The sequence below is a fragment of the Hippopotamus amphibius genome, chromosome 2, assembly GCF_030028045.1.
Source record: "Hippopotamus amphibius kiboko isolate mHipAmp2 chromosome 2, mHipAmp2.hap2, whole genome shotgun sequence".
Lineage (NCBI taxonomy): Eukaryota > Metazoa > Chordata > Mammalia > Artiodactyla > Hippopotamidae > Hippopotamus > Hippopotamus amphibius.
Genome location: NC_080187.1, coordinates 2,225,606 through 2,251,128, shown reverse-complemented (window position 1 = coordinate 2,251,128; position 25,523 = coordinate 2,225,606). Strand labels below are relative to the sequence as shown.

General features: G+C 60.5%; 3 protein-coding genes across 7 annotated transcripts in view; 2 read left to right on the top strand and 1 right to left on the bottom strand.

Moving 5' to 3' along the window:
- REXO4 (REX4 homolog, 3'-5' exonuclease) overlaps nt 1-12,841 on the top strand; it is a 25,864-nt gene extending 13,023 nt beyond the window's left edge. For 2 of the 4 annotated variants that reach the window (XM_057724194.1, XM_057724192.1), the window contains 2 exons: nt 1,837-1,968; nt 2,820-5,893. The gene's annotated coding sequence lies outside the window, so the exon portion shown is untranslated. Of the gene's footprint in view, nt 1-1,836; nt 1,969-2,819; nt 5,894-12,720 lie in introns of those variants that run through there. The other 2 variants (XM_057724193.1, XM_057724196.1) reach the window with 2 other exon arrangements.
- Nucleotides 1-15,807, bottom strand: part of STKLD1 (serine/threonine kinase like domain containing 1) — a 20,373-nt gene extending 4,566 nt beyond the window's left edge. Inside the window, exons 1-13 of the mRNA XM_057719876.1 lie at nt 15,656-15,807; nt 14,943-15,119; nt 14,057-14,159; nt 13,489-13,575; nt 11,277-11,321; nt 9,291-9,365; nt 8,179-8,280; nt 6,235-6,305; nt 5,412-5,527; nt 3,873-3,991; nt 3,204-3,367; nt 2,322-2,452; nt 1,083-1,166 (exon numbers count right to left, since the gene is read on the bottom strand). Of these exons, the coding sequence (XP_057575859.1) occupies nt 1,083-1,166; nt 2,322-2,452; nt 3,204-3,367; nt 3,873-3,991; nt 5,412-5,527; nt 6,235-6,305; nt 8,179-8,280; nt 9,291-9,365; nt 11,277-11,321; nt 13,489-13,575; nt 14,057-14,159; nt 14,943-15,119; nt 15,656-15,807 (1,426 nt within the window). The remainder of the gene's footprint in view (nt 1-1,082; nt 1,167-2,321; nt 2,453-3,203; nt 3,368-3,872; nt 3,992-5,411; nt 5,528-6,234; nt 6,306-8,178; nt 8,281-9,290; nt 9,366-11,276; nt 11,322-13,488; nt 13,576-14,056; nt 14,160-14,942; nt 15,120-15,655) is intronic.
- On the top strand, nt 15,641-25,523 carry SURF4 (surfeit 4). Of its 2 annotated transcripts, XM_057720974.1 has the most exons (7): nt 15,642-15,853; nt 18,162-18,478; nt 22,145-22,331; nt 22,906-22,982; nt 23,563-23,606; nt 24,041-24,227; nt 24,879-25,523. In XM_057720974.1, the coding sequence occupies exons 3-7, from the start codon at nt 22,226-22,228 to the stop codon at nt 25,143-25,145; spliced, it is 681 nt and encodes a 226-aa protein (XP_057576957.1). In that variant the 5' UTR covers nt 15,642-15,853; nt 18,162-18,478; nt 22,145-22,225; the 3' UTR covers nt 25,146-25,523. The 2 variants fall into 2 exon arrangements, with proteins under 2 accessions (XP_057576956.1, XP_057576957.1); XM_057720973.1 differs by lacking the exon at nt 18,162-18,478 and having other exon boundaries at nt 15,641-15,853.

Here is a 25,523-nt window from a genome sequence, read left to right as displayed (position 1 = left end):
ATCTGTGGGTCCCTCCGACATTGCTCTGGGCCAGGGACTGTGCTGGGGAGGGGGTGGGAGGCAGTGGCGGGCAGCCCAGGGTCCAGTCCCAGCTGTGCCCTTTCCCTACTGCTGCTTCACCTCTCTCAGCCTGTGTCCTCTGGGTAAGAATGACAAGGACAAAAGTGCTGGCACCAGGGAAGCCAAGCTGTGGCTCGCCTGTCTCCAAACGAGGCTGTCTGAGGCTGGGGTGGCAGCTGAGGCCACTCTTGGGAAGGGGCCCAGCAGCCTCCCTCACTCTCCAGGAAGGCAGAATCCCTTCCCACGGACTCTATCCTGGCCACAGCCTTGCTCCAGACGGGGTCCCGGGGAAGGAGAGGAAGGGAAAGGGAAATGGCCATGGTGAGGTCTCCGCTGCCTCATTAGAGGCCTGGCACTGGGCCTCTGTGGTCCCTGCTGCCCCAGCCACTGGGACCACCATCTACGGAAGGGTGGGTGGGTGGATGGATGGATGGACAGACGGATGGACAGATGGGGGGATGAGTGAATGAATGTAATCTTCAGCCTGGTGAGACAGAGGTTGAGTGCAGAGATTTTATGTTTTGGCAAAATTAAAAATATTACTATTCCTTGATGGAGAAAGTTGGGGGAAGAGGTGCTCTCAGGCACTCTTGAGAGGTAAGTTGGTGCATCTACGGAGGGCAATTTGCAGTATCTATGAAAATGTGAAGGACGCACACCCTGCACGTCTAGGAAGTTATCCTACAGAAACACACAGAGCACACACACGTGCTCCGGGGCGGGCAGCATAACATTGTTTACGATGCCACAGAATCAGCAGCCCCTCAAACACCCGACTGGGGAGACGGTGGCAGCGATGGGGGGGTCTGTTAAGCACCCGTGAACAGCGCGTGAGGGGAGGCCACCCCGCCCCCCGCCTCTCTGCTGGGCGAAAGCGGCACAGGAGGAAGTCCAGGCGCCTGTTCCAAGCAGGGGGTGACGCCGTGGACGCTCGTGGGGCTATAGCCAGGCCTCAGGGGAAGCTGGGAGAGTGGGCGGCGGGCCGGGGCCTCCGGAGGACGGCAGGGGCAGGGGCGCTCTACCTCGCTGATCTTCCGGCATCCTCAGGAGCCTCTGCATGGCCCTGTGCTGGACTTCGGGGCGGCTGGAGAAGTTCTGCATGACCTCTGCAGGGGACAGGGCAGCGCAGAGAGGCGCAGAGGCTCAGGGACCTGCCTGAGGGCCGGGGCGGCCAGGGCACAGGCGTACGTGACCCTGCACACGGCCGCGCCCTTGTCATCCCCACCTGCCAGGCTGAGCCACCTGTCCAAAGTCAAAGCTGTCTGCCTTGGGAGCCCGCCCAGGGGGTGCGTGGCCGCTCCACGCCTCCCTCGGGGCAACTCGGGCAGCTCCCTCCAGGCCGCTCAGCTAGTGGGTGATGGGCGTCTGCCTCCAAGGCCCATAACCACGATGCGTGGAGACTGAGCCGCTGGGGCCTCATGGGCCCCCTTCCCCCGAAAGGGAGGCAGAGGCGGCAGACTGGGGTGGTGGGGGGAGGCAGTCCCTTGTCGCAGGCAGCCCACGCAGGAAGCCACTGACAGCAGGGAGGGAGGGACCGGCCTGCCCGTACCAGCGACACAGAGGGATGGGAGGCTGGAGCCACCCTGAACTTGAGGATGACCTCCAGATCCGTGGTTTACCCAAGACCACGGGGGTAGCCCCCAGCCTGGGGCTCGAGGAGGAGTCTAGCGCGTGCACCAAAGGGAGTGTGTGACCAGCCAGCACTGCGCCTGGCGTCTCAGGCCTGCGCATGTCAAATCGCACACACAGCCCCTGGGCCGCTTCACCTTCCTGCAGGGACATGCCTCCTGGTCCAGGGTCACTGCTGTGTCCACCCCGGTGAGAGCACCATGTCGGGCACACGGCCGCCACACGGGACGTGCTGCTGCCTGGGGAAGACGCTCTGGGCCCCCAGCTGCTGCGTGCCAGGTGAGCAAGTGGCCAGCTGGGAGTCCGGGGTGGGGCGTGGGGTGGAGGCAGTGAGGGGGCTGTTCGGTGACATCAAGGACTGTGTAGCCAGAAGGGAAGGAAGGCAGGTGGGGGCCCTGGCACGGAGATGAACGCTGCTCCAGGTAATGGGATCTCGGGGGTGTCTGAGCAGGGCGGTACCCTGAGCAAAGCAGTGCTTGGGACGGATGCGAGGCAAGCCCACCAGCCCTGCGTGAGGAGCAGCCCAGGGGCCTGGGTGGTGGGGGAGTCCCTGCCCCCCCAGCTAAAGACAGTGGGGTGCCAGGGCCACAGCAGCCTTGCCGCTCCCCCCCCCCCAGGGCCCCCCTCATCACCTAGGATGCTGGCCACGTTGCCTTTTAGCAGCGTGTCAATGATGCACTCAGGCACCACCTGCCGGGGCAGCATCAGGGTGGCGCTGGAGGACCCGAAGTCGTGGCTCACGAAGGTGAAGTCAATCACGTCCCTGGGGGGGACCGAGAGCCGCCAGCTCGCCCCACGCCCATGCCCGCGCCGCGTCTTGGGGCCCTTGGCCGGCAGCTGCCACGCCTCCACCTTCTTTGGGCAACCCCTTGGGAGCACCTCTCACCCCGTCACAGCGTGTCCAGTGGCCGCGCCAGCAATTCCCCTCTAGGAGGGGCTGGGGGAAGACAGTGCTGGGCCCTGGCACTCGCACCCGTGTGGGCCACTTCCTCCCTAACGTAGACCAAAAGTCAGATTTCTGGCTGTGTTGGTATAAGAGTGAACATGACCCAGGCGGGATCATTTTGTTGTGACTCTTCCTGGGGCTTCCCTGGTGGTCCAGGGGCTAAGACTCCACACTCCCAATGCAGGGGGCTGCTGGTTCCATCCCTGGTCAGGGAACTGGATCCCATATGCCACAACTAAGAGTTCGCATGCCACAACTAAAGATTCCACACGCTACAACTAAAAGATCCCACAAGCAGCAACAAAGATCCTACCTGCCGCAACGGAGACCCGGCGCAGCCAAATTAGTAAATAAATAGTTTTTGCAAAGTTTTGCTGGGCGCTGGGGCTGTGCCTCCTGTGCTGACGGGGAAGCTGGCCCCATGGGTCCCACGCTCAGAGATGTGGCCGCAGTGTGGGGCAGCCCAGCTCGCAGGAGCCACTGCCCCTGCAGGCAGCACTGTGTGGCACCAAGACCCCAGGTGGCACGTAGAGACAGGCTGAAATGCCACTCCGGGGCCTGAGCTCACCTGATGTTTATTCGCTCCAAGGGGTCAGCCTGGAGCATCAGAGGCAAAAGGGCACCGAAGATTTTCGCATCAGGGACGCTCCTCTCCTCCATGGTCCTCAGGACACCCCTCAGGCTGTCAGGGGAACTCCGGATGGACTTCCGCAGAAGCATGGCTTCTGTGGTCTAGGAGGAGACAGAGAACCGCTTGTGCACTCCCTCAGCTAAAGGAAGACGGCCTGACCTTGGGCAGAGGGGAGGCGATGGGGCCCCCGCCGCCAGGAATGCCCAGAGGCCACCTGCGCCCCAGGGTTCTTGTACGAAGAAGAAATGGAGGGTCGGAGAAAAGCGAATGGCCGTCTCACTGGCTGGAGGAGGTGGAGGACCACCCTCCCTCCACAGCTGGAATCCGACCATGGGCCGTTTGTGCACCTGAACTTGGCTGGTCTCGTCCAGGAGGGGCTGCTGTGTGGGCGGGTTTGAAAGTTACCATCACCCCCTCACAAGGGTCCTGTAGGGTGGAGTGCGGGGGTGGAGGCGCCACACGGGCCCGCAGGGCACTCAGCACAGGCAGGATACTGATGGGAAGAGGGCACCCCTTTCAGCGCCAGGGTGGGCAGAGCCCGGCTCCCTGGGGCTGTGGGCAGCGGGGCTGGGGTGTGGCGGGGAGGGGCAGATGGAAGCCCCTCACATCCAGGAAGGAGCAGCTGGCCATGTCAAGGATGATGCAGCCCAGGGACCAGATGTCAGATTTCTGGCTGAAGGAGAAGCTGAGGGCTTCGGGGGCCATCCAGGACTTCTGAAAGGGCTCTGTCGGCAGGAGTGAGGTGGGGATGTGTGAGTCCAGTGCTCCCTGGGGAAGCAAGAAGCTTGCAAAATGAGCCCCCACCCCCTTCTCTGGGGAGGCAGAGATGCGCAATCTGAGGGGAGGGGAAGAGGCCGCTGGTCAGTAAGATCCTGGCCCCTGATCTTCAGCCAGCGAGGCTGCCCATCTCAGCAGGGGCCCGCCAGGCTGGCCGTGTGCGCGTCGTGTCCCTCCGCGGCGGCAGAAACAGTCTGAAGAGCCACGTGCCGAGGAGACTAATACACGCACCCTCCTCAGCGTCCTGCCCCTCCCGACACTTAGCTGGGACCTGGAGGCAAAGTTCTAGTTGCCCTGCCCTTGTTTCTAAGCCTGAACCCCTGGGACTTCCCTGGCGGTCCAGTGGTTAAGACTCCACGCTTCCACTGCCGGGGACGCAGGTTCGATCCCTGGTTGGGGAACTAAGATCCCGCAAGCCGTGTGGCCAATAAATAAACAAACAAACCTGAACCCCAGACAAGGAGCCAAAACAGCAGGATCCCCAGCCCAGATAGATGAGTGGGTAGGTGGATGGACAAGTGGATAGGTGGACATGCCTGACAGGCCTCAGGCAGCCCCTCCCTCTCTGGACCTCCACCCCCCAAACAAAGAGCAAAGGGGTGGGCTCCCAGGACCCCTGCCATCTGCACCTCCAGAGGATCCACCCATCCACTCACCTGCCCACCCACACCCGCCCATCCATCCATCCATCCATCCACCTATCCACCTTTCATCTATCTGCGTGTCCGTCTATCCACTTGTCCAACCTCCTACCCACCTACCCAGTCATCTATCCATCCATCCACGTACCCACCCACCCGTCCATCCATCCACCAAGGACGGGGTGCCACCAGTCCCTGTCAGCCCAGGACTCTGGGATTCTCCACTGGAGAGCTGCTCTCTCCACCCCTGATAGCTGTTATAGGCTTGAAGCCCAGCTCCCTTTGCCCTGTTGTCTTTTCAAAGGAAGGAAAACGTCTCTCCACGACTGCTCGCCTCGACCATCTCCTGGGTTATTTTGAGACTCAGTACAGTAACCCAGCCCACGCCGGTGCCTGGCGTCCGTCACTTTCCTCCCTCCCGAGGCTTTCCCTCCCCCTCCATGAAGGTTAACATTTTCTGAGTGTCTTTTGGTCGCTGCACGCCCCCTCCCCACGGTGGTACTTCTGCTCAGTTACAGTCCATGCAAGGGGGTCTCTTTGGAGTCCACATAAGCCCAGGGGGGGTCTGTGGGGACCTTCTGAGCAAGGAGAGGTTTGCTGTTGCCTTGCTCCAGCACCCAGGGTGGCCACTGCCCTTGGACTCCAGGGGCGACCCCTTCCGGTGGACGGCCCCTCCCGCACTGCTCCCCAGCCACCACTGTCCCCTGGCCGGGAGGACGCCAGCCACCTTCCTCCGCACGGACGTTCCACTTGGCTTCGTCGGTCATGAGCGTGTTGGAGCTCAGGTCCTGCAGTTTGCAGTGGTCGCTGCGGACCAGGGCGATGTTGGAGGGCTTGAGGTTCCTGAAACCGAGAGAGGCACCCTTCCACCCACCGCCTGGCAGGGCCACGTCCGTGAGCCCTCTGCTCCCGCCACACCAGGGCCGCCACCGCAGCCCACACCCCTCCTCCTCTCTCTTCAGTAAATGCCCTGTTCGGCCCACTTTCTAAATATTGTTTCCTGTAAGCATAAATAAACTCAGTGATTTCCAAAGGGAAAAACGAGCCAACTACGAGCAGGGAAACCCAGTCCCTCCGTGGTCCCTCCGCTAACATCCTTCCAGATCTCAGCTGCGCGTCTGCTTGGGGACTGGCTTTCCATCATTTCCTAAGGTCCAGTGACATTGACACGGAGTCTCAAGCACTTCCTTCCTACATTTCGTTCACACGGTTTTCTCTCCTTTGGATCACGATTCCAGAGCGTGAAGCCCGCAGGTCGAAAGCTCAGCCTGGGAGCGCCCAGAGGCCCCTGGGCGCCCTAATCTCTTCCTCGGTGCTGTTATCTGGTTCTTTCCTTGCACTTTAGAACCGACCGCCCTGTCTGTGCGTGGGGAGGGTCGTGGAGGGGGTGACATTCTCTTTAAGCCTGGGAAGTGCCGGGGGAGGGGGAGGGGCCGTCCTCGTCCTGGCTGCACCTCTCTCCCTTGGGCCTGCCCCAGGGTGCTGCCGCCAGGAGGTGCCACGCCCCGAAGGTGCCTTTTCTCCTGAAGCAGCCTGGCCGCCCAGGTCACCTGTGGAGAAGGTCCAGCTGGTGCAGGTACTCCAGTGCATCCAACACCTGGCCCAGCATGTTCTGCATCCACTGGGGAAAAAGCAAGAGATGCAGGGTGGGGGGCCTGAAAGCTCCCAGGGGGGCTCCCCACTGCGCTTCTTAGGCAGGTCAGCGGCCACTCAGAGCGGCCGGCAGGGTCGTGGTTAGATCCCGCCCTGCGGCCTGAGATGGGCCTGAAGCGCGTGGCCAGCAGCTCAGAGACAGTGCAAGAGCGGCCGCTGCCGAGGCCCTCCTGTCTGCCGGCGTGCCCTGCCTCCCAGGGCTGCACTGCTGTCTCCAGGAGACCCTGGCGCCCTGGGGCTCTAGCCCCGCTCCCGCCCCACCCCCACGGGTATCAGAAACGCTGGAGTCTGCAGCTCCTACTTGGGGCTCGCCTCTCCAGGTCATTAGAATGAAAAGACCCCTGAGGAAGAGCATTCTGGAGGTGCTTTGTGTCAGAAACAAGATCCATCTAGTTTCCAGGGCAGTGATTTTCAAACCATGTTGCTAAGAACCCTGGATTCCAGCTGGGGTGTCAGAGAGGCGCCGAGCAGGCAGGACCCCGGGCTTCCTCCCACCCCACCTTCCACTGACCCCCAGACCCCCGAGCAGAGCAGCTCTGCCTTCCTTACTGGGGGTTCTGAGAACGTGCTTGTACTTGACAGGGTTCTACTGTGAACAGAAAGTCTGAAACCCACTCAGAGCCTGTCTCTGAGGCTCACTTTGGGAGAGGAGCTGCATCCCCTCGGAACCCCCAGCAGGGATGCAGTGCCCGGAGGCCCAACAGGACAGAGGTGTGTTCAGAGCAAAAGCAGGCACCATTCATTTGGTGTGAAATCCAAATGGATCCAGCGCTGCGGGCAACAGAGAAAAATCCTCTCATGACCTTGGGCAGGAAAGGTTTCTCTAACAGCTCAGAAGGCACCAACCACAGAGGAAACACTGACGAACCAGAGTTCATTACAATTAAGAAAGTGAACCGGCAAGCCACAGACTGGGAGAAGACATCTGGACACCGTGTCCATAATATATAAAGAGCTCCTACGAAACAACAAGAAAAGATGGACAACCCCCAGTGTTTAAATGGGCAAAAGACCCGAACAGACACAAAAGAAGATATCCAAACAGCCAAAAAATGCTCCCCGTGACTACTCGGAATAACTAAAAGTAAAATGTAATTTTTAATTAAAATTAAGAAGACTGACACAGTGCAGTGTGGGCCAGGATGCAGAGCTGGGAGACTCACAACTGGGGATGTGAGTCAACTAGCCATCCTGGAGGATTGGGACATTGGCTAAAGCAGCACACACACCCACTCTGTGACCCAACAACTCGGCGCTGAGGGGCTCACCCAGAAAATGCATGTTTAGGTCCATCAGAACACATGCCCAGCAGTGTTCACGGCAGCCCTTGTTCACAATAGCCCCAAACTGGAAGCAACCCAGATGCTCACAGCACTGGACCAGAGACGCCGACGGTGGTGTGGCCCTCCAACGGAGCGGCCCCGACACACACACAGGTGGGTAAATCTCTAAGCACTGGGATGAACACGAGAAACCAGATACAAGCGAACATGCTCTATGAGCCCATTTAGGTGAACTTCAGGGACAGGCACAAGGACCTCTCTCTGGAGGCAGAAGTCGAACCCTGGGTACTGGCTGGGACTGTCTGCAGTTCCAGGAACGCTCTGATTTCACGTGAGGGGGGGCACCAGAGTGTCTGCCTAAGCAAAACACACCCAGCTGTACACTTCAGATCTGTGTGCGCTGCGGTGTGCAAGCACATTCATTCACACACATCGGGAAAGAGGAGACCCGGCTCCAGTGGCGCCACCTCCCCCCGGCCCTCTGCCCCCCACTGCGGGGTGTCTGGCATCACTTGGTCCAGGCAGCCCCCAGGCCTGGTGTCCCAGAGTCTGTCTTACCTTGGAGTCGATGACTGTCTTTGCTGCCCTCTTCTTCTCAATGACATTCTGGAAGCTTCCCTCGTGGAACTCCATCACCAGGCAGAGGAACAGAGAGGAGATCTGCTGGGGACACAGCCCCTTAGCCAGGTGCCACCTGGGCCCCTAGCCAGGTGCCGAGTTCTGGCCCCCGGAAGCCCAGGCCTGGGCGCTCCTGGGCCACCACCCGCTCCAGGACTTTCCTCCACAGGGCCACCACCTGCAGTGGCTATGGGAGCACCGCCCGCCCCACGGGAGGTCCGGCCCCTCCTGAGCTGCGCCCACCTTGGCCTCCTCCCTCCCCCCCCACCCCCGTCTACACTGAGCCGCCTGGACTTCTCCTAAAGGTGTGCAGCCTCCCGGCCACCACACATGCAGACCACTGTGCCTGGGGCCCTGGCCCCTTTGTCCCTTAGGGCTGAGCTGAGATCCAGTCCTCCTTCTGAGGGGCCTGCACCCAACGGGACCCCGGCAGCCCCGTCAGGCCTCTCAGAGGACCCTGTGTTCCCTCCCACGGTGACATGTCCTCTTGGCTTCTGTGTGCCCCCTTGAGAGCGTGAGGGGTGCTCAGAAGATCCTTGGGGGCACGTGTGGTGAGGGGCCCTCCCCAAGGCTTTCCTCGGGGCCCAGCTGAAGGGGAGGGAATGCACGTGAGGGGGCCCCTCCACTCCCCTCGGCCCCTCCCTCGGTCGTCAGGTGGAGGTCTGACTGTGGCTCACACTCAGCACGCTCCCCCTCCAGCTCAGCCCCACGTGGAGTAACCGGCCAGCTTCTGGCTTCTTGGGAAGATGGGGAATCAGACAGCGATGGGACCGAGCACAGGGCTGGGGGCTACCAGACCCAGACTGCAGTTCCGCTGGCTTCTCCCAGCCTCCATTTCTTCTTCCGGAAAGTGGGACAGTGGCCCTCCTAGGCAGAGGCTGGGGGGCTCACGTGAGGTGATGCCCAGGGAGCCCTCCGCGTGGCCCCGTGGAGTGCTGGGTCGGGGGAGCCACGCCTAGCGTCACTGCCACTGTCGCGCCAGGGGTCACGGTTGGAGGGAGATCCGGGCCCACCGAGCGCCCTCTGAGCCCGCGGGCTCGGCTCTGACCCACCTCGCTGTTCCACACGATGAAGAGCTCCTGGTAGACGGAGATGTGGGCGTGCTGCAGCTTCAGCAGTGGCGTCAGCTACGGGGCGAGGCCAGAGGAAGCGGACGTGAGGGAAACACCGCGTCTAGTGATGCTTCTCTGTCCCACGTCCCAACAACACCCGCAAACCTCCAGCTCTGAGCAGGGCAAGGCGCGGGCCCAGGGAGGGTGGGCAGCCTGGAGGGTGGGCAGCCTGGAGGTTAGGAGCCAGATGGCCCAGGGTAGGTCCTGTCTCCGGCATGTGCTGGCTGTACGGTGTGACTGGGGAGAGGCCCCTCAACCTCTCTGGGCCTCCTAGCCTCATCTGGAAACAGCAGTAACCATGGTGTCTGCCTCCCAGGGCGTCAGGAGGACTAGGTGAGCCGATGCAGGCAGAGTGCCTGAAGCATCGGAAACAAGCACCGTCTGGGCTGGCTGGAGACGGGAGTGTGGCCAACAGGAAGGGCCGCTGCTCTGCCCGGGCCACCTGGCCTCCTGGCTGTGTGCCCTAGAGGTCCCGGGGCCCCTGCCCTCGGCTCAAAGCGCTCTGAGAACAAACACAATTAGGCAGCAGACACGGCTCCCTGAGCGACTTAGAGCCAGGTAGACCGCTGCTGCTGCTGGCGGGTGGGGTGTGAACGGAGGCCGCCTGGTGGGGCATGGGAGACAGTGGGGGCTGTGATGCTGTGGGGGCCACGGCACGGGACGGCCCCCCAAGTTCTTTCTTTCATGAATGTGGCCTGGGTTCATCACCGCGTGTCAGACACACTGTGGACAGAATAGCTGTTTGCTGGCAAAGCTCTAAAGCTGGTGATTCCAGAAGAAAGACAAACAAGTGACCATTAGATAGGAAGGGAGACATTTAACCTCATGTGAAATTCAAGAAAAGCAGAGAAGGTGGGAATGTAAGTTGGTACAGCCACTATGGAGAACAGGATGGAGGTTCCTTGAAAAACTAAAAATAGAACTACCATATGACCCAGCAATCCCACTACTGGGCATATACCCAGAGAAAACCGTAATTCAAAAAGACACATGCACCCCAATGTTCACTGCAGCACTATTTACAATAGCCAGGACATGGAAGCAACCTAAATGTCCATCAACAGATGAATGGATAAAGAAGATGTGGTACATATATACAATGGAATATTACTCAGCTGTAAACAGCAACAAAACTGGGACATTTTTAGAGACATGGATGGACCTAGAGACTGTGAAGTGAGTCAGAAAGAGAAAAACAAATATCGTATATTAACACACATATGTGGACTATAGAAAAATGGTACAAATCAACCGGTTTGCAAGGCAGAAATAGAGACGCAGATGTAGAGAACAAATACCTGGACACCAAGTGGGGAAAGCGGGGAGGGTTGGGGGGAATGAATTGGGAGATTGGGATACCAAATTGTACACTCTAAATATATGCAGTTTATTGTAAAAAATAGAAAAAAACAAACAAACAAACAAAACAAAAGCAGAGAAAAACGGCTCAGAGCCTTTGCCTGGCAAACCAAAGTATATGCAGCTGTTTTTGCTGTTATTATAAATCAGGATGTTATTGTCAGTTCTGACTGGTAGACTTAAGAAACGTAAAAGAGTTTATATTTCCTTTGTTAAACAATTCCCTATTTTCCAAATTTTCTATTGTAACTATTTTATAATTAAAGAAAAAAACCTTTTAAAAGATGGTTATTGGTGGATCAGCCTAGGGACCTAGCCAGCATTTAAAGGTTATCTTCCCTGAGAACATACATTCTAAGTTGTCAGCAGCTGGATTTAGAAATGAGTGTTTGGTACACAGACTCCCTTCATGACCTGGGGGCCTCTGGCTTCACAGCACAGGGCAGGAGCTGGTTCTGACCCTCCGTGCCTTCACCAGGCTTCCACCCATCACTCCGCAGTGGGGTACAGAACAGTCTGTGTGTCCAGCATCACGTCCTCTAGAGAGGGAACCACCCAGAGAGTTACCTCCTCCAGGGCCTTGTCGGCCTGATGCTCATCAACGCACTCCACCTGCAGGGGCACAGGCACACCAAGTCAGTAAACACCCCCACCAGCACCACCACCGCCACCAGCACCGCCACCACCACCGCCACCATCACCACCACCATCATCACCACACCATCACCACCACCACCACCATCACCACCACCACCACCACCATCCTTATTCAGCAGGGGCGCCAGCCTCCTATCATTCATGCCCCATCACATGGCACCAGACAGGGCCTGGAGATGTTCCTAAGGGAGGGATCCAGAAACACTCTGAGCAATGAGATCATCTTTGCTCCTACTGCAAGGATAAGTTTAGGATGACAAAACAAACTCCAAGGAATCATCAGAGGATCCATTTTCAGACCATCATGCAAGCAGGGAAGAAAACAATGGGTCGTCCCCAGAGCCAGAGAGCTCTGCTCTGGTTGGCAAAGTATCAGCCTCATCACTGTATTCCTCACCCGAGTGGGGAGGCCTGTCCCCGTCACTGAATGTGGGTGGTGGGGAAGGCGTGGAGAGGGAGAGAGGGTGGTGGTCAAAGCAGCACCGAACTTTGAGTCTGTGACATACTTCACTTGGTGGCAAAGACTGTGGGCACATACTATCACCGCATCTTACCAGATCCTTACCCAGAACTTTTGCTCGTGAGATTTACAAGTGAAAAACTCTTGTCATTGGGGTGATCATGGATGAAAACGCAGTTAGCAGGTGATTCCCAGGTCCACGTAAAGACCCCTTATGCAGTGGTGCTCCGCATCCCTTCCTTCTGTTCCAGGTGCTCGTGCTTAAGTCATTTTGGCCAAAAACACACTGAAAGCCCTTAACATTGTCACCTCTTTTGACCTAGAAATGCCATCCCTAGGAGTTTAACCCAAAGAAATCATGGATCCTCAAAAAAATTAACGATAAGGTTGTTTATGAGAGTTGCTTATACAGAGTGAAAACTCAAGAACAAGCTAAACGTCTATCGCCCTGAGTGGACATGTCGGATCAGTCAGGGCACATCAAGCAGAGGGGTCCATATGGCCACCAGAGCCGGGAGGAGAAGGATGTGTCAGAAGCACCAAGGACGTGTGCCACACATTGAGTGGGGAAAGCGCATTATCAAGTTCAGCACCATTCTTCCTCCCTCCCTCCCTTTCTTGCTCTGCGTCGGTCTTAGTTGCCGCACGTGGCATCTCATTGCTGCATGCAGGATCTTTAGTTGTGGCATGCGAACGTTTAGTTGTGGCGTGCATGAGGGATCTAGTTCCCCGACCAGGGATCGAACCCAGGGCCCCTGCATTGGGAGTGCGGAGTCTTAGCCACTGGACAACCAGGGAAGTCCTAGCACCATTCTTGTAAAAACAAAAAAGTTTATAAATGCTTACCAAAAAGCCCTGAAAGGATATACAACCCCCTTCCTCCATGTTATTTAGGAAGATTGACTGACTTTTTAAAAAGCTCCTTGATGGCGAAGGCAGTCAGCTGTCCTGCCCCATGAGCCCGGGAGACAATGCGACGACCCCACGGCCAGCTGGCAACGGGGCAGGAGGCTGGTAAGGACTGTCAGCCCTGCTGCCTCGGGGCTGAGCTGCTGAGCTGCGGCACAGACCGGAGGCCTGGCAGAGCAGAAGGGCACCAGCAGCGGCCACCAACAAAGCTCTTCCCTAGGCCCTCCATTCATCTGGACCACCCGGTCTTGGACACGCCAAGGGCTGTCCCCCTGCAGGTGTACACTCCACCTGGCCGTGCCGACCCTGGTGAGGAGGTGGAGGAAGGGCCCGGGGTCGGTGTTCCGTCCTTAAACCTGCGTGACCTTGGGCAAGTCCCTGGCCACCCCTCAACCCCTCAGCCTCCCTATCTTTGGCTGTAAAGCAGGGTCATCGGTCCTGCTTTGCTGAGCTGGCAGGAGATTAAACGAGATGACGATGATGCCGGGCACGGTGTCCGGATAAATGGTGGGCATGGCTGCTGGTGGAGCGAACGTGAGCCTTCCTTCTCTATCAAGGTGAGAGAGGCGAGTCTGCGAGGAAGCCTGAGGAGCCTCCTGTCATCGCCACATCCACCCCCCGCTGGATCTGCCTCTGTGACTGCTGGCCGAGAGCAACCTGGCTGCCACATCACGAGGCCTTCCTCTGACATGGCGGTGGTCAGTGTGTGTGGGGAACCAGCCCCACTGGGGTGCCAGAGGCGCCCCCCCTTACCTGCTTTATCACGTGCTTTACTTTGGTTTCTGTCTCCTCCACCACCAGGTTCACCCCCAAGGCCCCAGGAGTCAGCCAGTCCAAAATCTGCCAGCGAAAGAGGAGCTTTCAGGAAAATGTACACATCTTTTCACTTTCCAAAGCGGGCCCATCTCCAATGTCTTCTCCAGTCCTCCTAACTTCCTTTGTGGGCTGGCAAAGAAGGAAACAGCCCAGAAGGCTGAGGAGACCTGTGAAGGCAGAACCCGAGCTCATCTCTTTGAGGTCAGTCCTGGAGCTCTGTCCACCACCCCACACCCCTTCTCCAATCTGTGGTGAGAACCAGCCAGGCATCCAAGAGCCAGCACCTCACTGGGGCAGAGGGTTTCTTCACTTTCTAGCCCCCTAGGGTCCCAGCTTCCAGCATCCACCTCCCAACTGGGCATCCAAACAAGAAAGTAACTGGTCCGTAACTGGTGCCATCAGTCACAGCCATGTGTGTGCCTGGCACATGCCAAGTGCTTTACGGCCACCCACGCAGTTGGCACCGTTGCTATCTCCTCATTTACACTGGAGGAAGCTCAGACACCGGAGCAGGGTCCTTGCCTGAGGCTACAGCACTAGTAACCGAGAGGGCCTGGATGGACTGGAACTCTGGAGTCTGACTCCAGAGTGGGTGCATCGAGCCCAACCTGCAGAGAGATGGCCACCAAGCCACAACTCTGCACCAGGAGGCCGAGGGGTAGGTGAGGGTGGGTGATGGGATCACCTTCCTCACAGGATGGAGGAAAACGGGCAGGATGCGGAGGAGGGCATATGGCGGGTGGAAGCCCGAGTCTAGGGATTCTCAGAGTCCAAAAAAGTTTTAGGATTCTGTAACGAGCCCCTGCGGCAGCCTGAATCCTGCTCAGGGAATAACAGGGGGGTTGTGCTGAGCGGCTTAGGCTGGTGTGAGAACGCACACACGTTAAGCATTCGTCAGGGGCAAATCAAACAGTAAAACACACCCCTGTCTTCAGATCAAGCCTTTTTTTTCCCCCTGAGAAAGTAACTTTGCTTTTATAATTCTCTGGTCACCCAGAAGGTCACTCCCCCACAGTCTCCTGCCCCACAAAGGGAATTCTCTCAAAGTGAGAAAAAACCTAACTTACAAGTTATTGTCAAATTAGTTTTTTACAAAGACTGATTCTAACATTTAATAAGGTTGACATCTTATGCATTTAATTAAACATTCATTTATTTTTATTTTGCAGCTTTCCTTTTGTTTTGTGAATGTTTCAGGTCCTGACGGCTCTCACAGGCCAGGGAAAAGGCCCAAGTTCCCCCAGCTGCGGACTCCTGACCGCCTGCTTTAGGAGTTCGGGGGCTTCTGGGGATGCACTCTGAGCGTCCCAGGGTGTCCTGGGTCTACGGGCCGAAGCACACGCACCCCTGCGGCAGAAGGATGGAGTTGTCTTCCATCCTCTCGTACTCACACTGGACAGGCCTGAACTTCATCCGTCATTCTGGACAGGGAGCCACCCAGGCCCAGAGGAGCTGCGGGCACCCAGGAGGTCACATCTGGAGGTACCCCGGTCACCCTACGAGCCAGAGGCAGACACGGGCCCCGTGCCTCCCGGGCCGGACCTGGCCGCTGGCCGTGTCTCTGGCGGCTGCGACCGTTAAACCGGCAGGGGTCGGGGTGGCCGCAGGAGACCCGGGCCCTGGGCTAGCCCCTGGCCGTCCGCCCCTCGTCGCCCCCGCCTCCCGCCAGGGGACAGCTCGGCACCTGGTACTTTTCCATGGTGTCTCGAGGGGAGGCTCCCGGCCTCCCTGTCCCCCCGCGGGGCGCTGGGGTGCACCGCTCACCGGAGTCGCGCTCGGACCCTGGACCGAGCATGCTCAGTCTGGACCGCGCCCGGTGGGCGCCCATCCCCCCCAGCCCGCGGGCGCCCCTCACCCCGGCGGCTGGTCTGACCCGGGGACCCTCCCCGCCCGAACAGCATCCGGCTGTCCGCGGGGGCGCGCGCGACGCTCCAGCAGGCCGGCCCGCGGGGCGGGGCCTCGCGCGGGGAGGGCGGGGCTCGAGGGCGGCGGGCGGGGCCTCGCGCGGGCGGGGCGGGGCCTGGGCGCGGCGGGCGGCGCGCGGCCCCTTTAAGGCGCGGCCGGGGCGGGCCCCGCGGCGCGGCCCCTTTAAGGCTTGGCCTACGTGGCAGCCGCCGGAGCCGCCGCCGGGGAGCGAGGCCGGCCGCCGGGCACTTCCTGTGGAGGCCGCAGCGGGCGCGGGCGCGGGCGCCGACGGGCCGAGCGCCGGGGCAGCGAGCGAGCGAGCCAGCCAGCCGAGCCTCCCGCCGCCGCCATGGGCCAGAACGACCTGATGGGCACGGCCGAGGACGTCGCCGACCAGGTGCGGCCCCCCGCCCGGGGCCCTCTCCCTGGGCTCCCCCCCTCCCCCCCGAGGCCTCCGCCCGGCCCGCCCGCCCGCGCCCCCCGGGCCCGGCCCCCGGAGCCCGGCCGCCCCGAGCGCCCCCGGCCCGCAGGGCCGCCCGAGGCCTGGGCCGCGCCCGCGGCCTCGCGCCCCGCCGCGGCCCCCGCCCGGCCTCCGGGCCCGGCCTGCCCTCGCGCCGCCCCCGCCGCCCTGGGCCCGGCCTCCCCGGACCCCCGGCCCGGCCGCCCCCGGAGCCGAGGCGTGTGCGCGGCGGCCTCCCGCCCGCCGAGACGGGCCGGAGGCCGGGGCGCGTGCGGGCGCCCGCTCCCTCCCGCGCTGGGGGGCCTGCGCGCTCCCCCGCCTCCCGGGCGCGCCGAGGGGCGGGCCGGGGTCCTCCCAGAGCGCGGGGGCGGCCCGGGCGCACCCCGCCACGGAGGGCCGCCGCGCGCCCCCTTCCCTTCCGCAGAGGCGTTGGGGGCCCGGGGCCCTTGGCCGCGTCGCCGCGCTCTCCTGGCCTGCTCGGACTCTGCCCTGCGACCCAAATGAATGGGCGTTTGCCGGCGCGCACGCCTGCGGGAGGGCGAGCCTGCCCCCGTGCCCTCCCCTTCCCGGAGCCGACAGGTGGCCGCCCTCCGGCAGGCCCGTGGGTCCCCGTTAGAGGTGTCCGCACGCCAGGTGGACGGCGCCGGATCCCGGAAAGGGCAGAGGACCGAGCTCCCGCCCCCTCTCTCCACCAGGCTGCCCCGAGAACGTGGTGGTGCTTGCTCAGTCGGGTAGCCCGTGCTCCTGGAAGGACCCCGCCGAGCCTGCAGGCGCAGCCTTCCCGCTGCAGGGAGGCCCGCGCCGGCCCCGCTGCCGATCTCTCCTTGGTTCGCTTAACGCGTGTGGGGCTTTACCAGAGCGAAGGGTAGCGAGGCTCGGCTTTTTACTTTTATGGAGGTGGTATTAGCTCATCCTCCTCTGAGGCTGGGCTTCTTGGAAGGTGTGTGTGCGCTTGTGTCTGAGAGAGATTTCTAAACAGTAGTGAGCGGGCGTTTTCTGGTCACTTATTGGTGAACAAGATTTCCTGTTGTTCCCCTTGGTGGGACGTTATCTGCCTTGTGTGGCCTCCCAGTTGGGTTCTCCTGTGCACCACTTTCCTGTGAGCTGATATTTTAAAAACCGGTTTGGGGATAAAACAGACCGACTCGTAGAAAGAGTTTTCCCTAAGGTCATGATTTTGTGTTTATAGATACAGTCTAAAAATTGCATCGCCTGCAAAAACAATTCCATGTTGAAGGCTCTCAAAAACCAAGGAGGCTTGCTATGTCAGTTTTCTTTGACATAATTTTAGTGACCCAATTTCGTTTCCCCAAGTAGCAGCTGCCTAAGAAGATGGCTCCTTTTAGCCAAGGGAGCCACGAGAGCCTTGTACACTTACTTTGCAGCCCGGAAAAACCCTGGTTTTGCAAGTGAATTTCATAACCGAATCTAGATAAAATGTCTCCAATCAAGTTGCTGCCAACTATCAAATGATAAACCCTCCTACTGCAAAAAAAAAAAAATCAGACTCTTTTTACGTAATCCTTTCTTCTTTTTCTCCATGTATTTTGTTTGCCTTCAATGAAACAAGCAGAAGCTTGCCACCGGAAAGGCCCCTGAGGGGCACACCAGGCCTGCTGAGGCTCCTGGACTGGCCTGGGGCCACAGCCTTGGGAGAAACCCAGCCTCAGACCTCGAGGCCAGTGCCACACGCAACATGCTTCTCAGGCCTGGTGTCCCTCTCCTAGTACAAATCGGGGGAAGCACAGCGCACTGGCGCTGTAAGAGGGCACAGTGCCTAAAAACCGGGAAAACACAGTGGACCGGGGCAGCATCTGTCGGGCAGTGTAGGCTCCCGCGGTCAGGTTTGTAGCACCAGAGCCCACCTTGGCTGTGACAGATGTCAGCAGACACCTCCGTGCCCCCTTCTGGGTGACTCAGGAGGGCGGGGCTCGGCACGCTGTCATAACCGAAGTTGGGAGCCTCTTCTGCCGGTAGGCGTGGCTTGAGAGGAGGACGTGGACAGATAATGGGGCACAGAACCAAAGCAGTGGCTTCCTACGGACAAAACCTGGCCGAGCTGGGGTGGCGCTTTTGTTTTTAACATTTACCTGCACGGTATGAAAACAAAGCTGCCAGCAGTAAAGGTGCTGCGAGTCCAGGCTTTTAAGATGAAAATGGTTGAATCTGAAGGGACTGGGGAAATGTCATCAAAGTCATTGGTCACATAATGTGACATATCTGTCTTTTCTAACCTTGTCTTCAGACAACAAAAGCAAAAATGAAGTGACAGGATTCGGCCAGAAAGTCAGGGGTGCTGTGAGCAGGACCTCAAAAGGGCCGTGAGTCCTTTGAGAATTATGACAGTAAGCGCACCCCGTGGCTGCGTGCACACTGCGCTGGGTCCTTCGCGTGTGCTGCTTCTGGATCCTGTGAGCCTCGCCATAGCGTTTCCATCTTCAGACGCCGAGAGGGAGGGCTGTGTGGTCTCTCGCAGCACGTGGTGGGCCGATGTGTTGAGTCCCTGCACAGCTTGGCCGTCCTGTGACCTTCCCTTCAGGTTGGCAGAGGTGTGGGCGCAGGGTGAGTAGTCTGGCTCCTTCCCGCTGGCAGGCTCTGCCTGAGCTGCCTCTTTGGCATCAAGCGTCTTGCCCTGGGCAGCCAGGGACCGTGTCCTCCTGCTGGAGAAAGTGCTGAGAGTGCTCTCTGCCGGAGCTGGGCGTGCGGAAGCCATCTGAGACCGCGTCAGGGGCCAGAGACTAGTGAGCTCAGCAGTCCAAAATTACGCCGGTGCCCTGTAGCTGGGCCGCGCTGCCAGTCTGCGACTGTAACTTCCAAGCACATCTGCACCAGTAGATAGGAGTGTTAGCATTTAATGGGTTTTTCCTGGTGGCTTGTCACCAAGGTGACAGGTAAACCACATGGGCCTCGCTCTCCAGTGTGGCCTTTGGTATTTTTACCTGTCCTCTGGCAGGACAGAGCCAGTCCTAGGAGCTCTTACCCCCAGGAGCTCCCCTTGGCCTCTGGTCAAGTGCTGGAGCGCTAGGATAGCCTTGGCAGGACACTGAACCAGGCACACATGGCGGCCAGGTCTCAGGGCTCTGGAGTAACAGTGCGTAGGTGACCGGCACTGTGGGTAGGGTTCTGGTGACAGAGGTGGGTGGCTTCTGAGTGTTTTCCTCTTGTTCCTTTGCTCTGTCACCCCTACCCCTCCAAGGGCTTGCTGTCTTATGCAAAAAAGTGGGGAGAGGGCAGAGAGGGCCTGGCTGACTCACTGTCGCTGCTTGCCGATCTCAGACAGGGGTTCTGAAGAGCCACCCTGCCTCTTCTGGGGAGTGGGGGGGCCGGGGCTGTGGTTGGTGAGGCTTCTCCCAGAAGGTCAAGTGCAGCCTGGTGCTGCTCTCCTATTGGCAGGCGCTTTGTTCCACAGGGGTTTTTAGTAAAGAAAGCCAGGCCACCTCTCCAGCTCAGGGCCGGCTGACACCTCTTCCTGGGCCTCGAGGAGCTGCGTGACCCTACAGAGCAGCGCTTGGGGAGACGCGCTGGGGGTTCAGGGGTCACAGTGAGTGCACACGTGTGAGTCACTGAGCTCCAGTACCAGCCCTGCCTCAGCCTGATGTGTGGGAAGTCCCCTGGCCGCAGGTTCTAATCTTCTGGGATGTGCAGGCTTGAGCTGGGCAGCCCCGGTCCTCTGTGATGAAGGGAGTTTGACCTGCCTCTTTCCTCTGCCTCCCAAGTTCTCATGAACCAAGAATTGCAGACTGCTTTCCTTAAGTCCCTTTTGTCCTGAATACTAAGGGAAAGTAGGTTTTCCTCTTTTTGTGGGAGCTTCAGGTGCCTCTGTGACATGATCACTGTATTCCCAGAGGAATGTCCCAGGTCGGGTATAATTACCCGAGTGGAGAGAATGGGTGACCGCCGTGGGCACACGGGCCGCGGGCGGGCCGCAGGCAGCCCCCGGCACTCAGGGCCCGTCATGCGTGCAGGAGGCCGGCTTAGCGCATGCACTGGCCGAGTAGCTGCTGCTGGGTGCCTGCTTCAGGGACTCTTCTGTGCCAGGGGGACCCTGTCTGAAACGCAGCATGACGTGGGTTCAGGGGCCACACACTGAGACCAAAATGCGTGTCAGCAATAAGGTTGAAATTGGTCTCATGTTACGTCCCACCTAGTTTTTCTCTTTCGTGTTCAGTCCACACAGGCGCTCATTAGAGGGTGGCTGGTTTAAGAGCAGCTCTGGATCAGTCCTAAACCTAGACCACGACTGACCCTGAAAATCAGATTCGTACTTAGTTCAGAGCACAGATACCTGAAGTTTTGCAGTTTTTTTCCAAAGCAGAGAGATGTCTGTCTCCTTGGCGTGTCTGCACGCGGAGGGAGGAGTGAATTATCTGTCCACAGAGAACCTTCTCTTGGCCGCTCTTTAATCCTCTTGACCCAGACACACAAATTAAGAGCGAGACGCGTCGCGGAGGCTTTAAACACTGCCTCCGCGGCCGTGGGTGTGCTCCCCGGGGGCGTGGCACCACGTGGAGGGGAGACGGCCCCGCCCGGGAGTCTGAGTCTGCACAGCCATCCCGTGGGGCTCTGCTGGCCTCGCCGTGGCTTCTGCCAGGTCTCGACATCACGCTGAGGCCTGTGTGGTCGCCAGGGCTCCTCAGCTGGGCCTTGATACGAGGGCCACGGCGTCAGAGCCGAGGAGGTGCCCTTTGTGTTGCTGGGCTGAGTGGTCACACCGTCGCTGGGCATTTCGAAGTCATTCGGGCCACGAGGCAGGAACGGCAGAGTGTGTGGCGTCAACTGTCCCCGCAGCTCCTAGTCTGATGTGTTTACACCCAGTACGTACACCCCATGTTTCTTCTCTACGCGGACTCCAGAATTATTCATGTAGGAGTACGTGGGACGTTTTTTTGTTTCTTTAAACAAGGTCCTTTCTCCCTCCCTTTTCTCATTAAAGCTGGAAAGAATCTTCGCAACCATTAACCCAGTTGTCCTCACTTTGTAGAAGGATAGTAGAGACCCCCGCCAGCCAGAGTAACTCAGCGTGTCTGCAGTCCGCAGGCTGCTGGCTGGCGGGTAGCAGAGGCAGGATGAGAAGCCAGGGCTGGAGGCTCAGCCCGCGCCGCCCCCGCCAGCTTGACCACACGCGCGTCTGTCTCTGACTCTGGCGCCGCTTCCGTGGGGGTCAGGGGCTGAGCAGAAGGGACACCCGGGGCTCAGGCTGCAGGGCTGGAGGAGAGTGGACACCTGGCTCGCCACCTCTCTCCTCCCCTCCTCCCGGGCCGGCCCGGCTGCTGTGGCCCAGATCCCAGGAGGAGGGGAGGCGTCTCTGCAGGCCGAGCCGGAGCTGACCAACTACAGGCTGGTCTGAAGAGCCAGAGGCGCGGTGACCCTGTTGGACAGCATTAGCACTTTCTAGGACTTCTAAGCAGCTTTTCAGAACACCGACATGAAGCAACACTCTTCTACACGTTTGTTTATTCTCGCAAAGGTTTAATCGGCCTAAGAGGGGTTCTGACGTCCCTCCTACGGTCCCCGTGAGGGCTCAGACTCACGACGCCCTTTAGACTCTGGCTCCTGACACAGCACTCACGTGGGTGGGTCCCCGATCTTTCTCCCGAGTTCCTGCTGTGTTATCCTGTGTCATAGGATTTCTTTCCCTTTGTACCTCAGCTTCGAATGCTGGGTAAGAGAAGGTGCGCGTGGTTCACCCGAATGACATTTGTACCTTGGTTTTGACGCGCCTGCTTGTTTGCTAATCACCCGTCATAAATGGCGTGGCTGGCGCGGATCAGGAGGACGCCGTGTTGGAGGCGTAGGGCTGCTCGTGGCCACTAGTGGGTAGCGAGGCCAGGGAGGCGGCTAACAGCCTCGGGCGCAGGACGCCGCCTGACTGGTGCCGAGGCAGCAACGCTGCGGCACAAACCCCGGACCGGGTAGGTCATCTCCGAGGGCCTGTTCGGTCTGTCGTTGGGCGCGTCTGCCTTGCCCGTGCCCTTGACTGAGAGTGGAAGCGGTGTCCTGTGGCGGTGCCACGCGTGACGATGGTAGCCGCCCCCTGCTCGTTGGCTGAGATGATGGAGGAGGTCAGGGACGGGCCATGGCGTTGCCTCAGGGCTCTCTTGTTGCCGGGCCGGAGGCTTGGGTGGTCCCACGCCTGGACCCGCTGGGCAGTGCTGGGAGCAGGCGCTGGGCTGGGGCCTGGCACCGCCGCCGCCCCCCCACCCACCTCGGCTTCCCGCGGCCCCGCAGTTCCTGCGCGTCACCAAGCAGTACCTGCCGCACGTGGCGCGCCTGTGCCTCATCAGCACCTTCCTGGAGGACGGCGTCCGCATGTGGCTGCAGTGGGGCGAGCAGCGCGACTACATCGACTCCACCTGGAGCTGCGGCTACCTGCTGGCCTCCGCCTTCGTGCTCCTCAACCTGCTGGGGCAGCTGAGTGAGTGGTGCCCGCGCGGGCCGTGCGTCTGGGGGGGGTCCCGCTGGCACGCGGGTGGATGCCCCGTGCTGGGTCCTGGCCGCACTGCGCGGAGACCCTGTGCGTGGTGCCCGGAGCAGGAGGCGCCGGAGACGGGGGGGGGGGGGGGGGGCGGGGCGGGGCGGGCCAGCCAGGGGCCGAGGCACCCCGACCCAGGGTGAACGGAGGAGGGGGGCGCCTCGGATGCCGTGCGGCTGTGCTGGCCTCGGCGCTCCCTCCTGCTCCTGCTGCCCGTCCTCTGGCGGCAGCACGCCCACCCTGGCATGTGAGGGCCAGGCGGGACCTGCCCTGGCCAGCCTGTCCTGAAGCTCCACAGAAGAGCTGCTTCCTGATGGACCGCGACTCTGTGGCACGGGGTCGCTTTCCGGACCCGTGTTTTAGATAGTAAAGGCCAGTGGACTCCCGTGTGGGGCCCGCGCCTGCCGCGAATCCTTTCGGACGCTGCCTTGGGCTTGGGGTCGGTGGGGGGGCTGCCGCTGCACCTGAGGCCGGGGGAGGTGCGCGCAGCCCCCGACCCTCGCCCTCTCCGCCCCAGCCGGCTGCATCCTGGTGCTGAGCAGGAACTTCGTGCAGTACGCCTGCTTCGGGCTCTTCGGCATCATCGCGCTGCAGGTGAGCGGCGCACAGCCGGGGGCGCCCCCTTCCGCGCGCTGGTTAGAGCAGAGCTTCTGGTGGAAAGGCCTCTGTGAGGACGCTGCCTCGCTCCGCTCTCAGGCCGCTGTGTGTCTGCCTGGAACGCCTTTCCTCTTCTGAGAAACTGCCAGGTTTTCCTCCGTGCAAGCTCAGGAGAGCCAGGCGGCTGAGCACCCTGGGAAGGGGCTGAGTTCCCGGTGACAAGGCATGGCTGCAGCCAGGACACTGTCTTGTTAGCATTTCAGTTCATAAAGAACAACCCCTGGCCACTCACACACGACCTTTAACACACATTCACTCCAGGTCGGTGTCTCGGACCGCCGCGTTCTGCAGACTGGGCCCAGCTCTGAGGAAGCTGGGGCCTGTTAGATCTGGGGCCACCGCCGCACCCCCAAGAGATGCTGAGCTTGGGGCTGTGGGTGTCCTGAAAGGGTCTGTGTGTGTCGTGTTCAGATGCTCGCTTCTGTTGGAAGAACCGCCTGACGCGGTTAACTGTGTAGGATGCGGGTCTGTCTGAAAATGCCAGGACTCACGTTGCTGTCTTCTCTGTTCCCCTCAGACGATCGCCTACAGCATCTTATGGGACTTGAAGTTTTTGATGAGGTAGGTGCCTTCCGGTCGGTGACGTCAGTGTGCTTTCCTCATATCTCTAAGCTCAGTAACTATGGGTTGAAGTTCGTTTCTTTGGGTCCAAACTGTGCCGCTTAGACTCTGTAGTGGACGCTGCTGAAGGCTTCCCTCCCCGACCCAGGGCCCCCAGGACACAGGTGAGAGCGAGGTCGTCCCTCCCGACCCCGTGTCTCACGAGGGGGGCGAGGGTCTGAGGGAAGCACCGGCTCTCAGGGATCCAGCTGGTCAGCGGGGGAGCCCAGCCCAGGCCCGGCTCCCCGGGGTGGCGTGGACACGTCCGTGTCTCCGCTCGTGTCCACGGGTGTCACCGGCATCCCTGCTCCGGCCGGGGCCTCCCGACCCGGCCTGCCGGGCGCGCTCGGGGCCCGGGGCGCCTGAGCGGCGAGCGTGGCCTGTCTGTCCCGCAGGAACCTGGCCCTGGGAGGAGGCCTGCTGCTGCTGCTGGCGGAGTCCCGCTCCGAAGGGAAGAGCATGTTCGCCGGCGTCCCCACCGTGCGCGAGAGCTCCCCCAAGCAGTACATGCAGCTCGGGGGCCGCGTCCTGCTGGTCCTGATGTTCATGACCCTGCTGCACTTTGACGCCAGCTTCTTCTCGGTGCGCATCCCTGGCCGGCCCCGTGCCCCGTCTTCCCCGCTCACGCCCTGGGCATTGCCGCAGGGCCGTGGGGGGGGAGCCCGTTAAAGGAAACAGAACGCCGTGCGGCTCTCCTGCGGCACAGGGCTGCCTCCCGACAGAGGAGGCCCCCTCCCGGAGTCGCCGAGGCTTCCCTCACGGTCTCCTGTTCCTCCTTCCGTCCTCACACCCGGGCCTTTATCGCGTACTTTTTGCACGCCAGGTGTTGGGACTGCAGAGCGGAAGGCTTTGTCCCTGTCCCCCAGTATCTCACAGAGCTGGGGCCCCGGCTGGGCGGGGTCCCCGGGAGGGGCTCCTGGCGCTGGGGAGGAGGGCACGGTTGCTTCTAAGCAGCGCCGGGGACCGTGGCTCTGGCGGACAGGTCCCCCAGGCTCAGACCCGAGTGCGTCCCAGTTACTCCCAGCCTGTTACCTGGAGACCTTCTATTCTTCCCAGGACCTTTCTTGGTGCAGAGCGTTGCTTCGTGTGCCGCCCCCGCCGCAGCAGCGGTGGTCTCCCTCCCCGCGTGTGACGCCGGCTCTCGGCACGCCCTGCGTGCCCCCGGCCCTGAGGCTGCGGCGGCACGGGCGCCGCCCCACGTTTGTTCTCACTTCTCACCCGTGCCCCGTGCAGATCCTCCAGAACCTCGTGGGCACGGCGCTGATGGTCCTGGTGGCCGTCGGCTTCAAGACCAAGCTGGCGGCCTTGACCCTGGTCGTCTGGCTCTTCGCCATCAACGTGTACTTCAACGCCTTCTGGACCATCCCCGTCTACAAGCCCATGCACGACTTCCTGAAGTACGACTTCTTCCAGACCATGTCGGTGATCGGAGGCTTGCTCCTGGTGGTGGCCTTGGGCCCTGGGGGCGTGTCCATGGACGAGAAGAAGAAAGAGTGGTGACGGGACCCCCACCCCCCCCCCCCGCCCGGCTAGGCCCCGTGCCGTCGCGGACCGGTTCAGGCTGGGTCGACGTAGCAGCCAGCGTCTCTCGTTCCTCTCCCCTCCCCCCCCTTGGTAAAGGCACAGATGTTTTGAGAACTTTATTTGCAGACACCTGATAATTGATGGCTAAATCTGCTCTGGACTCACAGCCTGTTACCTGACACGCGGAGCCGGCAGGCCCGCCGTCAGCGCCTCCCTCCCCCAGGCAGGGCCGCGGCTCCTTGGAGTGAGCAGCTGGCTTGGCTCTGGCCTCCCAGCCCTACTTTTCGGTTTCTTTTTCGGGGTGGGGGACCTTCACACTGTACTGTGAGCAGATACATTTGTGTATCATTCAAA